At 49.1% G+C, this 15,508-nt stretch overlaps 1 protein-coding gene across 1 annotated transcript; it reads right to left on the bottom strand.

Moving 5' to 3' along the window:
- Positions 1-762: 762 nt before the first annotated feature.
- On the bottom strand, positions 763-13,157 carry GML (glycosylphosphatidylinositol anchored molecule like). The gene is made up of 4 exons (XM_003903221.3): positions 13,056-13,157; positions 7,055-7,149; positions 6,342-6,449; positions 763-1,221 (listed from the first exon to the last, which is right to left on the bottom strand). The coding sequence occupies exons 2-4, from the start codon at positions 7,125-7,127 to the stop codon at positions 926-928; spliced, it is 477 nt and encodes a 158-aa protein (XP_003903270.1). The 5' UTR covers positions 7,128-7,149; positions 13,056-13,157; the 3' UTR covers positions 763-925.
- Positions 13,158-15,508: the final 2,351 nt, after the last annotated feature.

Raw genomic sequence — 15,508 nt, 5'->3', positions numbered from 1 at the left:
GTAGGAAGCTGATCAAAAAATAATAACAGAAAAATTTCCAAAACTTGAGGAAGAGATAAATATTCAGGTACAGGAAAGTTAGAAAATACCAAAGAGATCTGACCCAAAGAGGACTACCCTGACACATACAGTAATCCAACTCTCAAAGGTCAAGGACAAAGACAGGACCCTAAAAGTGGCAAGAGAAAATAGGCAGACACATAAAGGAGCTCCAGTTCATCTGGCAACAGAATTTTTAAAGGAAACTCTACAGACCAGGAGTGAGTGGTATGACATTTTGAAAGTGTTAAACAGAAAAAAAATCCTCAACTGTCATCCAAGAATAATGTATCCAGCAAAACTGTACTTCAAATATGAAGGAGAAATAAAGTCTCTCCCAAACAAACAAAAGCTGAGAGAATTCACCACCACCACCACATCTGTCTTACAAGAAATGCTAAAGGGAGCTCTTCAAACGGAAAGAAAAAAACACTCACGTATAAAAAGAAAATATCTGAAAGTATAAAACCCAGGGTAAAATTAAGTACACAGACAAACCAAAATATTGCAAGGCTATAATTGCAGCGTGCAACCCACTCATAACTTTAGTATGAAGCGCAAAGACGAAACTACCAAAATCAATAATAGCTACAGCAACTGATACTATAATAACACCACAGAGTAATTCCTGAATACAGAGCGAGGGAAGGAAGAACAGATATGAATGGAGACTCCACTATGAGTGCTCAAGTACATGCCGGCAAACAAATGCTCATGAACATCTTCACTAAACAATAATTTTTTTTTATTTTTCTCTTACAACAAACCATAAATGGGCCACCTAGAAGAGCAGTGGATAAGGGTCTCTGGCTTACAAGGGAATAATGGAAAGCAACATTTCTCTGTGGAATGGGTGAAGATGGTCAGACCCTCCAAGGAGGGGGCCTCATGGCAATATATTGCTGACTATGATAGAGGCAAAGCTCAGGAACAGTTTTGACTCCCCCAGCCTCACAGTTCCTTCTGGAAGCTCCTCTTCAATTACTTCATCGGGTAACATGTCCCTTTCAAGATTAGTAGGTCCTCCTGCATTGCAAACCATGGTATTACAACAACGAACCCAGTAGAAGCTATTAGTTTTGAAGATTTTTCTTGGGGCTTCAGGAGGCTGGTGAGCTGCATATAGAAACGTGCAGTTGTATGTACAGTTCTTATAAACAAGTAGCTCACGAGGGTTTATGCCTGAAAAAAAACAGCAGCAATGAAAATAACTGATTTCACATTTTCTGCTTGTAAATATTGAAGCACATACACCTCACATTCAACCATAATTAGCTCCATGTACACATTCTATACTCCCAGCTGTGACAACATTGTTTAGAATACTTGACTGAGAGAGAATATCCAAGTACACTAACGGGTCTCATCACTCCAAGAACAACTACTTCTGGAGACAGTTTTCTATCTAAGCTGCCATCTTTAGGCCTCTGGCCCTCCCAAAATAATATCATGGTACCTTGTCATGTAGCTACGCACAATGAAATGTCCTGTTCATTTTTTGTGGTAAGAATTCTAGAGCTCCAGAAATCAAATGCAGACCAGAAGTCATGTTTCACTTATGGTCCAGAGATCACGCGGACCTTTAACAGAGGTGTCCATATTAATGTAGCATTATCCAGATTTTCTGCAGTTGGCCAAGACCCTTCTAGGGTAAACTCCTTCCTGGGACCCTCAGCCTGGTGTTTCAGTCTCGTGAGCCCTTGGTGCCAACCTCCTCCCCAGCACAGACTTGATGCAGCATTCCAACTAGGTACATGTTATCCAATGGACAACCCCTCTGGTGAAGGTTATCGATAGCAACTAATGTGATCATGACTAATGTGATCAATAATCTTCACTACAGGGCTTGTCCAGTGGCCTCAGCTGACCAATGCTACCTGATCAAAGCTCCACCTAACACCTCCTTCAAGAATCCCTGGGTTAAATACCTTGGTCCTTATCACTACTTCCATTCCCCTTGAAGTCTATCCAGTGTTTACACAAATACTTTATTCTGGAACTTACCATAATTGATTTATCTATTCATGGATCTGGGTCTTGTCTCCTCTATAACACCAGAAACAACTGATGAATACGAACCAGTCACTTGTTTTCTGTTATTTTCCACTTAAAAAGTTTATTGGAGTTCAACATTCTACAGAAATGTGCCTGACTATAAGTCCACAACTCAGTGGATTTTCCCTAAGTGCCCACAGCCAGTACTCAGCATGCAGCACCAGACACAGAGCTGCACGACAGCCCCATGACTCTTCACTCTGCTCCTCCACACAGACACTACTGTAAGCAGCCCAGGCCAAAGATAGGAAATGTATGGGCTTCTAAACCTATAGGTTAGCTCTGTTTGGTTTTGAACTTTATGAAAGGAAATTATACATTATGTCTGATTTTGTGGATGGCTTCTTTTGCTCCATTCTGTGTTTATGAAATTTATCCCTATTGCTGCACACTGTTGTCTATTGTTCATTCTCATAATTGTATAGCATTACACTGATGAACATACCACAATTTATTGTTGATGGACATTAAGATTGTTTCTGGTTTTTGTTTACTCCAAACAACGCTGCAATGAATACTGTTATGTTGTATTTGCCTTGAGGTGAGCCTCCATAAGCTTTTATTAAATTAGCTATGTACCTATTTAGAAGCGCTGAGTCTCAGTGTTTGATATGCAGCTTTAGCAGACAACGTCGAAGGGTTTTCTACACTGGGTTGAATTTATCTATAGTCTGAGGGATTGTGCACACTTCAGAACCCTGACAACACTTGGTATGATCATTTTAGGATACTGAGTCATTTCCTGTGGTGTTACCGTGTTGTGGTTTTAAGCTGCATTTCTTTCAAGAAGAATGACACTGAACAACTTTTCTTATATATGTTACATATTCAGACACCATTTTCTGGTAAATTCCCTTTAAGCCTTTTGTTTAAAATTCCACTGGATGATCAGTTTTTTATTAATTCATAGGAAGAAGTTCATTATATTATGAATACAAGTATTTTAGTAGATACATGTTCTGAAATGCTTTGTCCTCATCTGTGGCTTGCGGTTTTACTATTTCACAGGTATCTTCTTAGGAACAGAAGTTTTGAAGTTAAAGGTAAATCAACCTGTCAATTTCATTCTTATGTGACTAGTACTATTTTGCTCAATTTTTAAAATTCTTAATTCCTAAAAGTCACAAATACAGCATTTTACATTTTTCTCTAAAAACTTTATTGGTTTAAAATTTACACTGAGATCTACAAACCACCTAAAACTGCTTCTTTTGTATGGTGCAAATATTGTGTACAAATATCTAACATATCCACCACTACTTAGTGCAGAGAAGTGTCTTTACCCACTGCACTGCACAGTCAACTTTGTCAGAGATCGAGAAACCAGATGTATGTGGCTTTTTCTGAACCATTTCTCTTCTAGTGTTGTATTTTTCAATCCTGACCACAGGATCCAACACCAAACTGTTTTGATTAAGAAAACTATATGAATAATCTTGATAGTTCAAAGCACAAGTCCTCGAGCTTTTTTCTTTTTCCCCAAGACTGCTTTGGCTTTCCTAGTCCTTCATATTTTCAAAAAGCATTAGGCACCAACTTGTCAAAACACACACACACACCCCTGCTGAGACTCTGACTGAAATTCTTTTGGATTTGTAGGTTAATTGGAGAAAAGATATCCTTACCCTGTTGGGTCTCATGGTCCATAAGTATAGCGTGCAGTTCCATGTGTTTAAGTCTTTAATGGTGCTTTAAGTCTTCAATAGGTGTTTCTGCAGTTTGAGTGTTGAAATCTTGCACAAATCCAGTTAGATTTGTGGTACTTGATTTTGTGATACTTTAAAGAGCAGCATTCCTTGGATTTCATTTTCAATCTGTTTCTTGATGTACAAAAAGACAGGTGATTTTGTAAACTGATTTTTGAATACTTATCTCGTATCCAGGATCTTTCCTAAAGATATTTGTTATTTGAAGTTTGTTATCTCTGATGAATAGTAAGCAGTATAAATTCTTTCTTTCTGCTCTCCATGAGACTTAATCCTTCCTCTTGGCTAACTGACCTACCTAAGAACTCCAGTTCCATTGGGAATAGAAGTGGTGATGGTAGACATTTCCCTCAGAGGTTTGGAAAGGGTGTTGGATTTTATCAAAGCATTTCAGCATCTACAATAATCTCTGCCCTTTTCTTTGTTAATATGGTGAATTAAACTGATGGGTTTCAAATTGTAAACCACATTGCAGTTCTGTTATTGAATCCACAAGGTGGTGGGGTTATGGAATGTGTGTGTAAATGAATCTTTTATTTTTAAAATAGTTCTAGGTTTTCAGAAAAGTTGCAGAGATAGTGCAGAGCTCCTATATGCCTCATACCCACGCCCCTTGTCTCAGCACACTGCCTACGTTTCTTTCCGTAGAGGTCTTTCGCTTACCATCCTGCACAGCCCCAGAAATCAGCAAATCTCCTGAAGGAAAAATGTCCCAGCATTCCAGCATTCCCAGTTTCTTTGTCCTAATACCCATCAGGGTTCATTCAGGAAGATGGAGCCCTTAAAACAGTCTAGGTCTAAGTTATTAAATACAAGTGTTACAGCTGCCATGACCATGGGGAAGCCAAGAAAGGAAGTCAGTCAGGTGAGGCTGAAGATCAGAGGAACAGTCCAGAGCTAGGTCACTTACACTGGGGCAGGCTGGAACAGCCCAACTTTGCATGGCAATATCAAAGGCCATGTACCTTTATCCTCTCAAGTAAGGCTCTTGCAGAGATGTTTAAACTGCTCCATTGGAGTACCCATCATTTAGGCAGGCCAGTGGCCAAATACCTGCTGTTGTCTTAGGAATTGCTTTCAGTCAAAGGCTCAGAAGTAGAGAAGATGGGGTGGACATGAAGGAGGACAGATCGGAGTCTGCCAGTGTCCATTACCGCACAAAACCATCGTGACCTTCCAGAAAAGTGATCTCTGCTTCACCCACACCTTGCAAATCTCACTCAAGTTCCTCTTTTTGCCAACTATTACCCCATGAGGGATTCATAGGAAAGATAGTTTTCAGACTCATTTAGAGGCAGTAATCATGCCATCAAGGTCCCCAGCAGTGGCCACCCTGGAGACAAAGCCCAGATTCTCAGCCTCCTGCCCATGTCCCAAATCATCAGTTGGTCTGAAGAAGAGATGTGCATGAATCTTTTCTCACACTGCTATAAAGAACTGGCTGAGACTGGGCAATTTATAAAGGAAAGAGGTTTAATTGACTCACAGTTCCGCATGGCTGGGGAGGCCTCAGGAAACTTACAATCATGGCAGAAGGGGAAGCAAACATGTCCTTCATATGACGGCAGGAAGAAGTGCCGGGGAAAAGGCCTTTATAAAACCATCAGATCTTGTGAGAACTCACTTACTATCATGAGAACAGCATAAGGGTAACCACTCGCATGATTCAACTGCCTCCCACTAGGTCCTTCCCATGACATGTGGGGATTATGGGAGTTACAATTCAAGATGAGATCTGGGTGGGAACAAAGCCAAATCACATCGAGGTGGTCATCAGGGGATTGTTTTTGCGCAAAGCTTAGAACACAGAATGACATGTGAAGTTGCAAGCACAGCCACAGAAACTGGGGACAAAACGGCTAGAAGAAAGGCCCTGAGCAGGGCTCCAGGCAAGGCCTCCACCTGTACACCATGATGGACACTGGCTGCACCCTCCCTGCTTGCTCCATTGGTCACTGGGCCTCTGGCCATACATCTTCATCTTCTGCAGGTTAGCGCCCTGGGGAGAGGGGGCACCTTCCTCAGAGCGCCAAAGGGCTCTGAGGAAGAAGCAAGAGCATCCTGGAAGTGCAGGCTCTGCCCTGACCTCATGCTTGGCCTTCCCATCTGTGTGTGGTAGGCATTTCTCTGAGGGCAGTCCATGGCCCATCCACTGCTTTGACCTGCCGAGCTGGAAGCACTCTCTAGACTACCAGAAATTGAATGGCCAGTGAGGACTCGCCCAGGCAGCATGGGGTGTCAACACACACAACCAGGGACAGTAGAGGCTCTGAGGTCCGGCAATGCTCTTACCCTCTGGAGACACTGCAGATGTGTGGACAGATTGTACCACTTTGCAGAGTACCTGGCTCTACAAGACGATGCATGCTGGCCTATCATGAGGCTGAGACCAAGGCCTATGGAGACGCACTCAAGATGGGAAGACATGAGGGAAGGGGAAACAGCTGGGTTCAGAGAAGAAAGCAGACTGGCCCTGCCCCCAGAGACTATCCAGGTAGGAGACTAATCTACAATGTGTCAGAATGACAAAAAGGTACTTACGGATGGAGATTGTCATACAGCGCCTAACATGATACGGACATGTTCTAATGTCGGGACAGTTGAAGTCATTTATGACCGCACAGTCATGGCATCTCAAACTATAGGTCCCTGAGAGGGGAGAAAGCAGGCTTCAGGCTTCTGCTCCACCACGCCTTTTCCACCCATTACCAGCTCACTCTACCCTCCCTCAATGGCCAGCCCTTCCCCTCTGCTTCCAAGGACTTCTAGCCTGCGCAGCTCAGCTCTCTATGCAGTCTGAGTGTCTCCCAGGCTAGCTCCTGGAAGGGAGGCCAGGCACAAGGAGAGCTTTCCCTGCTCTCCAACACAGGCTCCAGGGAGCGCCACTGGTGGTCACATACGGGATTGCTATGCTCTGCAGACCTGGCCCACCTCACCAAGGAAGACTGGATACTCACAGGGGTCCAGATTCCTCCTGGATTTCCCTGGACACAACCCCTCCTGCCTGGCCCTGATGGGGAAGGGCCACATCAAGGTTCCCCTTTGGTCCCCGGTCAGCTGCTCTTCCATCCTAACCCTCTCCTTGCTCATGACTACTCCTGGACTGCCCTAGTGCCCACCCCTGATTACACAGCAAACGTAGGCCCCAGCTGGCTGAGACGTGCTCCACGTTGCAGCCAATCATTCCAGTTACCCCCAGCAGCCCCAGGTGAATTCTCGTCCTCTCCGGGACAGTGAGAGGGAATGATACTTACACTGAGCACCAACGGTAACATTGGCTGCCACCAGTGGGAGCCCCACGGCTAGGAGTAAGGCAAAGTGGAGCATCACTTCATGCAGGAGCCTGGACCTGAAGGTAAGAAGACCCAGACAACACGTTAGTGAGCCATGGCTCCTTGGCCAGCTCTATGTCCCTGGCGTCAATGGTCTCATGAGTCTCCCTGACTCTGCCCACCTGAATGCCTCCCCCACTGGGCCAGCAGCTCCTTGGGTAAGGCACTGGGGTCGGGCAGGTCTGACCCACACACAAGTCTTTGCCAGGCCTGTGCCCTCACCTCAGACAAACTTGCCGTCACTCCTCGAGCCAGGGAGGTCCTGGGGCTGCTTCATGTGGCAGCTCACCTAAGGGTCCCCATGCTTCAAAATATTTCTCTGTATCTACTGGTTGATTCTGAACCTCAAAAGCGACTTATGAAATGTTCTCAAATACTGCCCATTGACGCGCTTTCTGCTCTCACATGCAACTCAGCAACATGAGGGCTGAGGTGACTACAGGTGGGAAGCGAGGACAAAACATGACAGAAGCCCAACTTGAAGGCATCCTCAGTGGCATTACGAGAGAACTCCCCTCCCAAAATCTAGTCTTCTTCCACCCTGGGCATCACCGAGCCATCAGTTAATTACTGGCAAGGGGAGGATCTGGGGCACCTCATACCTGAGTCCTGATGCGAGCACTGTGGGCTCAGAAACATCCCCCAGGTCACCAATCAGTTGCCACAACTGAGACATTTTCTCGCAGGGACACAACTGCACCCTTATTCCTGCAAATGCACTGTCTCCATCCCCTACCTGCCTCCAGCAGCCTGACTCAAGGGGGAAGCTCCATCTCCCTGATTCGGAGCAGGTCAGTCCTCAGTGCTCAGTGGGGCAACTCCCTGGGCACAGTTGCTGATGGCTGCTGACTCCCCTCATGCTGAGGCCCCACCTGGAGGGGGTCAGAGCCTAATGTGTAGCTCCCCCCACCGCAGGAGCAGCTGGGGCCACAGAACCAGAAGCTGACTGTGCAGCAAGAAGCCACACCCAGGGATAGGGATGATCAGGATCCAGTACCCACTTTGCCCCACCCTGTGTACTAAGTCCAGCTCCAGTGGGGAAGGCTGAGATTCAAAATGTTCCTAGCCCTAGGTCATCAAGTTTGGGAAGAAAGATGGGTTGGTACCTCTGGATGCAGGAGACCAAGACTGAGGGCCTGTCAGTGTCCACCCTCGAAAGGGGCTCCTGACTCGCCTGGCCAGTCAGCCTCCCTAGGTGGATCTCCCACCCACCCCATGCCCATTCCCCTGAGACCCAGCAGCCCTGTCTCCACTCTGTCCTGCCTGCTCTCCCTGGATGCCTCCTTCACTCATTCAACACTTGCTCCCAAAGCTGGGCTCGAGGGCACCTACTGCCGCAGAGCATGTACACTGAGGCTGTCTTCCTCCATGAGGGCACAGCACACATTCTGAACACTCTTCCACTGTCAATGCCCAGAGCACACGCAGGAAAACTCACATTAGATGTGTTCACTGATTTCCAGCTGGATCTTGGGGCAGATGGGAAAATACCCAAGAGCTACAATGGAACACTAGAAGAAACCGAGCTGGAAAGTCCACAGTAACAGTATGATTTCCTGGGGCACAGGCTGACACCCAGAGCCCAGAGCTTTAGGATTTGGTAGTTGAACAGGTTCTGGAGACAGAGCCAGGGCCAAGGTGAGTGGGAAATGAGAGCTTGGATTCCTTCACAGAGCATGGATCCTCAAGACCAAAAGTGTCAGAGAAGCAGAGTGGGCTAGAAAATGTGGATCGTCATCATCAGCAAACAGAGACCCTGGCAACTTTGGGCCTCATCTTCCAGAGGATGCATGAAAACAGTGTGTTTCCTGGGAATTCCTTACCCAGAGACTTTCTCAACAGTCAGGCTGGAGTTAGAACATATATGACTGTGTGATCGCAAACCCCAGACAGAGAAAACACTTCCAAGTGGCCATGAGTCATCCTCATCCTGGGAAGCCAACAGAAACCATCACTGGAGGGGGACATACCCTCCACTCAGACCCCCAGCCTCCGGTTGACTAATGACAAATACAAATGTGCCACAGACAACCAGAGGCACAGAAGGGATTAAGCCCCCAGGAGCAACGGCAGAAGAAACAAAACCCAAGTTAGACTCCCAAGGAATTCCCATATAGGAATGATTGGATGCCAATGTAAACACACAGGCTTAAAAAGTCAGGGAAAAATCATGTCACTTCCACTTCTACATGGGATGCAGTAGGTTGTGGCTACTCAGAATGTGACAACTGGGCAAATCAATCCACAGAGTTAAAAGTCACATTTGAAAGGCCCTTGGACAGATATAGAAGCACTAAGGCTAACGTAAACCGAAATTCCAAAGAGGGCAAGCCCTTCCCAGGGTACCCTTTGTCATTCCAGATACATTTGTCAGTTTGGGCACCAGCTGAAAGCCAGGCTGGCTACAGGCCATTCCAGTAGGGAATGCAAACCAGAGTGCTTGGCTCACAGTCTTGGCTTACAGGGGACCAAAGTGGCCCAGAATCTCCAGGTACCCTAAAGATCAAGCCAGTTTTCCCATGGAAGGGCCTCCAAGTGCCATGGTGGGAGGGACCCTGGGGAGTCAGAAAAGGCCAAGTAGAATCCCCCTAGTGTGGCAGATCCCAGGAGACAAAGTGCCCCTAGAAGGAGCCTGCCACAGTCACACCACTGGTCTCCATCATAAGCCAGTGGCCTGGGAGGAACAGGTGTGTGGGATGAGGTTCAAGGGGAAAGTCAAAGCCTAGAAAGGGACACCTGTCTGAGCTGAGGATTCGGTGTGAAAGCTGACCATACTAATTGGGTCATCCTTGTCACACCCAGCTAAATTAGAGTGCCGGGTGGGGAGACCATTCAGCACTCAAGGTAGAAAACATTGCTCCAAGAATGTACTTCTCTGAGGCCTGGCTGCTGAAACTGCCTGCGGTAACCTGAAATCAGTTTTATCTGATGGCTACTGAGACCACCTGCTGCAACTCTAAGCCTCGGTTCACCCACTGCTGTCATTCATTCACTCATCAACCAGAGCTTGCCAGCTCCCCAAAATCCTACTAGTGCCAATGAAATTCAGACAGCAGACAGCAATATGTACTATTTCTCTTCTTTATAAAAAAGAGGCACAGTTTCTCTCTCTCTCGCTCTCTTTTTTTTTTTTTTTTTTTTTGGAGTCTCGCTCTGTCGTGCAGGTTGGAGTGCAATGGCGTGATCTTGGCTCACTACAACCTCCACCTCCCGGGTTGCCACACTCTGTGGGAGAAGGGGAAGGACACCGCTCAAGATGGCTTCAGTTAGGGTTAGAGACAGGGCCGGCTCCAGAGGTGGCCAGGGTCAGGTTGAAGCTGCAAGATCCCAACTGGCCTCCACCTTTGAGCAAGCCAGTAGGCCGGGCCTTCCCACAGGCTCCTGGAGAGAGGAGAGGGTGCACATCCCCAGTAGAAACATGCAACCATCTCCAATCTTTCCAGCTATTTTGTACACAGTGCAAGACATTCAATAAAAACATCAGAGGATATGTAAGAATCAGGAATAAACTATTGCTAATCAATAAAACAACAATAGAAATAAACCCACACTTCACTCAAATGTTGACGTTAGCATACAAGTGCTTTAAAAATTCTAATGAGAGCATGAAAGAGAAAAAGATTACAAAATTGATTACTAAACTGATTTTTTAAAGATGAAAAAAATTTAAAAATAACTGGATGTGTAAGAGGCAGAAATAAGGGACTATAGTGTGAATTATTTCTATACCACCATACTTCTGACCCTAAATATGTGAGTTTTTACACACAAACCAGTTCTCCAACTCTCTGGACACTAAGTGACTGTCCAACATTTCAATTCAATTCTGACAATGCCTTGAGTAGGGCAGACCCCACAGGTGAAGGGCTCAGTCCCACCCTATTGCCCCCACTTCAGATGCCAATCACAAGTCTGGGCCACCTGTACTTCTGACTGCTCAGTTATAAATCAAGGGTTTCCAAGACCTCCTCCTCCTAGATAATTTGCTAGAACTGTTCACAGAGCAGAAGAAAACAGTTTATTTACTATTACCAGTTTATTACGAAGGTGACAACTCAGGAACCATCAAAGAGATGCATGGGGCAAATACAAGGTAAGCTTAAGATGGCTTCAGACAAAAAGAGTTGGAATATTTTATTACCAGCACACCCACTACAAGAAATATTGACTTTATAACATATATAGAAATAAAATATATGACAATATCCCAAAGCAAAGGAGGCTGTAGAACTGAAAGGCAGAAACAGTTATGTCAGCGTTGGCGAGCACAGGCTTCTAGGCAAAAAACACTGCAAGAGGTAACAAGGACTGATACTTCAGAGCCCAATGCAGTTTCGGACACTCAGAGTCCATTTTCTGACTATGGTGGCATTAAGCAATAAATCACCCCTAGAAGGATTAACTGGAAAATCCTCATCTGTCTGAATTAAGAACACACTTCCAAATAAGAAATGGACCCCCAAATCCTTCTCAATAGAAGTCAAGAATATTTTGGGCCAAGTAATAATAAAGAATGAAAAATAGAAACCTGGCAGAAGCAGCCTGAAGGGACACGGAAGGAAAAGCAGGGCTCCATCAGAAAAGGAAAAAAGACTGGAAACGAAGGCCTCCTTCTCTCCTTCGAAAGCAAGGAGCCAGAAAAGAACGAGGAGCAGAACGTGGAAAGGGCTGCGGTCCCGTGACCCCCGCCTTGGGGAATCACAGACAGTGTGGGGGTGGGGCGGCCCCCGGGACACCCCGAGAGAGGGGGCTCACGAACTGAATGGGGCCCCCACCCCCAGACTCTCGAGGGAAGCTGAGCTCCAAGGGGAGGGGGATCCTGGGACCCCTGAGGGAAGTGGAGTTGGGGTGCTAGCATCTCCCTGGGACCCCTGAGCATAGTTGGGGGCCTCCCTGGGACCCTGATGGGAGTGGAGTTCGAGGGGTTCCCCGGGACCCTGACGGGAGTGGAGTTGGGGGTCCCCGGTATCCTGAGGAAGCTGAGTTGGGGGTCTCCCGGGACTGACAGGAGTGGGCTGGGGAGTCCCGGTACCCCTGAGTAGCTGATTTGGGGGTCTCCCGGGACGTGACAGGGTGGAGCAGGGGAATTCCCCTGGTGAGTACCCTGAGTAGCTGCTGGGTTTGGGGGTCCCCTGGGACCTGACGAGAGAATGGAGCTAGGGGTCCCCGGTACCCCTGAGAGAAGCTGGGTTTGAAGGGGTCTCCTGGGACCTGAGGGGGTGGAGTTGGGGTCCCTGGTACCCCTGAGAGTAGCTGATTTCGGGGGGTCTCCCCGGGACCGTGACAGGAGTGGAGCAGGGAGTCCCCCTGGTACCCCTGAGAGTAGCTGGGTTTGGGGGGTCCCCCTGGGACCCTGACGGGAGTGGAGTTGGGGGTCCCCCGGTACCCCTGAGAGAAGCTGGGTTTGGGGGTCTCCCCGGGACTCTGAGGGAGTGGAGCTGGGGGTCCCCCGGTACCCCTGAGAGAAGCTGGGTTCTGGGGTCCCCCGGGACTCTGAGGGGAGTGGTGTTCGGGGGGTCCCCCGCGACCCTGATGGGAGTGGAGCTGGGAGTCCCCCCGGTACCCCTGAGAGTAGCTGATTTCGGGGAGTCTCCCTGGGACCATGACAGGAGTGGAGCAGGGAGTCCCCCTGGTACCCCTGAGAGTGGCTGGGTTCGGGGGGTCCCCCTGGGACCCTGACGGGAGTGGAGTTGGGGGTCCCCCGGTACCCCTGAGAGAAGCTGGGTTCGGGGGTCCCCCGGGACTCTGAGGGGGTGGAGTTCCCAGGGGGTGGGGCGCCCCATCCAGGAAGCGCGGGGCACCCCCAGGCGGCGTCCGCGCGGCCCCAGCAGCTGCCGAGGAGGCTCCCGGCCGGGCTGCCTCCGCTGGGCCCCGGGCAGACTCCAGTCTCACGCCTGGGTCCGGCCCCGCCTCAGAAACTGACCTGTGTCCCTCGGGGCCTCCCTGTGCGTGACCGCCGCCTCCAGCCAGCCGCGCCTGCGCCGCCGGCCGCCCCACCCCCTTTCTGGAACGTTCCGGGCCCTCCGCGGCCGCACAGCTCCGCCCTCCCGCCGGACCCTCGAAGCCCCGTCCCCAGGCTCCAGGCCTCCAGCCCATCCTCCCGTGTTCGAAGCCGGGCAGGGTCCCCCGGGGGGCTCCGGTGAAAACATGTTCTACACAGCACATCTGCCAGGCGCCACAGGGACTCCATCCAGCAGCTCCACTTCAGGAAAGCCACAGGGAATGTTCTAGAAGCCCACGCCAGGGGCCACGGGGAATGTTCTAGAAGCCCACGCCAGGGGCCATGGGGAATGTTCTAGAAGCCCACGCCCCGGGCTGCTGGAGAAACGGGACAGCAGCCACCCTTGGCAGCCTGTAGGCACCACCCAGGCCCACGCCGCCCTCAAGGTCCCGGTCCACCCACCGCATTCCTGGACCCTCCCTCTAGGTGGTCCTGCCACCACCGTAACCCCTGGGGACCCCGGGAGCCCCTCCGCTGGGGGCTCAGGGTGGGACCCCGTCGCCTCTGGAGCTGGTCCTGTCCCTAACCCTGACCGAAGCCAGCTGAGCGCTGCCCTTGCCCTTCAGCCCCGCCAGTGCCCACCTGTCCAGAGGTTTCAAGGGGGCACCTGCCTGGCTGTCGCTTGAGCTCCTGCCATTTTGCCTTCAAGCTGTGTGTGGCCAGTGACCGCTGGCTTCACCCGAGCATCTCCTACACAGTGTGACTTGTCTCTTGTCGAAGTCATATAAAATAGATGAATTTCTGAAATTGAAATGTTTTATTTGGGAGAAAATAACTGCAATTAGGGGCATGGGGGCAGACTGGCTGGCCTTCAGTATGTCCGAAGAACAAAGAAAAGGCTTTTGTAAATTCGCGGTGGCTCACGCCTGTAATCCCAGCACTTTGGGAGGCTGAGGCGGGCAGATCACTCAAGGTCAGGCGTTCAAGACCAGAATGGTCAACATAGTGAAACCCCGTCTCTACGAAAAATACAAAAATTAGCTGGGTGTGGTGGTGCATGCCTGTGTCCCAGCTACTCAGGAGGCTGAGGCAGGAGAACTGCTTGAACCCGGGAGGTGGAGGTTGTAGTGAGCGGAGATCACGCCGTTGCACTCCAACCTGCACAACAGAGCAGGACTCCGTCAAAAAAAAAAAAAAAAAAAAAGAGAGAGAGAGAGAAACTATGTCTCTTTTTTATAAAGAAGAAGGGAAACAGTACATATTGCTGTCTGAGTTTCATTGGCACTAGTAGGATTGGGGAGCTGGCAATCTCTGGTTGATGAGTGAATGAATGACAGCAGTGGGTAAACAGAGGCTCAGAGTTGCAGCAGGTGGTCTCAGTAGCCAGGCCTCAGAGAAGTACATTCTTGGAGCAACGTTTTCTACCCTGAGTACTTAATGGTCTCCCCACCCGGCACTCTAATTTAGTTGGGTGTGACAAGGGTGACCCAATATGTTTGGTCCCTCACACCGGTCACACCGAATCCTCAGCTCAGATGGTTTTCCCATGCTAGGCTTTGACTTTCCCCTTGAACCCATCCCACACACCTGTTCCTCCCGGGCCACTGGCTTATGATGGAGACCTTCTAGGGGCACTTTGTCTCCTGGGATCTGCCACACTTTTCGCCCTTTTCGGAATTTCGGTTCATGCAGGCCTTGGCGAGTTCATATCTGTCCAAAGGCCTTTCAAATGTGACTTTTAACTCTGTGGATTGATCTCCCTCCCTTCTCAGATCCACTCAGGCCTGGCCAGCAGGATCATTATATGCTGAATGTCCATACCTGGCAATCCTAAAAAGTTCTGCATTCTACTGTCAGCCCGTGTCACTCACCCACATCATGGCAAAAGCCCTGAGAGTCCTGCACCAGGAGTGAGGGAATAGATACTGGTCCTCCAGAAATTTCCTTCAGATTCAATACCTTTAACCAAGAGACTCATCCACCACCCCACCCTTGGCCCACTTCCAGTATTCCCCAGTTGAAATTACGATCCATACTTGCAGTTTAGTTCCTCCAGGCTGGCACATATAGTAAAGATCTGACCCTTTGAGGCCTGTGTTGGGGCTATAGAGGCCCCCTACCCTGCAGAGGTGGGTGCTGTGGCAGCTTTGGGGCCCCTGACACATCTCCCTCTTCCATCTCCTTCTTCAGGAGCCGTGTCAACATCCTCATCCAGTTAGGTGAGTTGCCCTCTCCTGCCTCCTTATTTCCCCCATAGCTTCAGCTTTATCTAGAGGTGGGAAGCTTTCTCCCACCGTCTGGTCCATGTGCATAGTTGTTGGCTGTCTGACTGCCAGCGGTGACTGATGGCTGCCTCCTGAAGAGCTGCCATGACCAGGAACCTCCAGCAGTGCACATCTGCCACCATCTGGAACAATGGACCTGACTTGGTCATC

The sequence above is a fragment of the Papio anubis genome, chromosome 8 (assembly GCF_008728515.1).
Source record: "Papio anubis isolate 15944 chromosome 8, Panubis1.0, whole genome shotgun sequence".
Lineage (NCBI taxonomy): Eukaryota > Metazoa > Chordata > Mammalia > Primates > Cercopithecidae > Papio > Papio anubis.
This window is presented reverse-complemented; position numbering and strand designations above follow the sequence as displayed.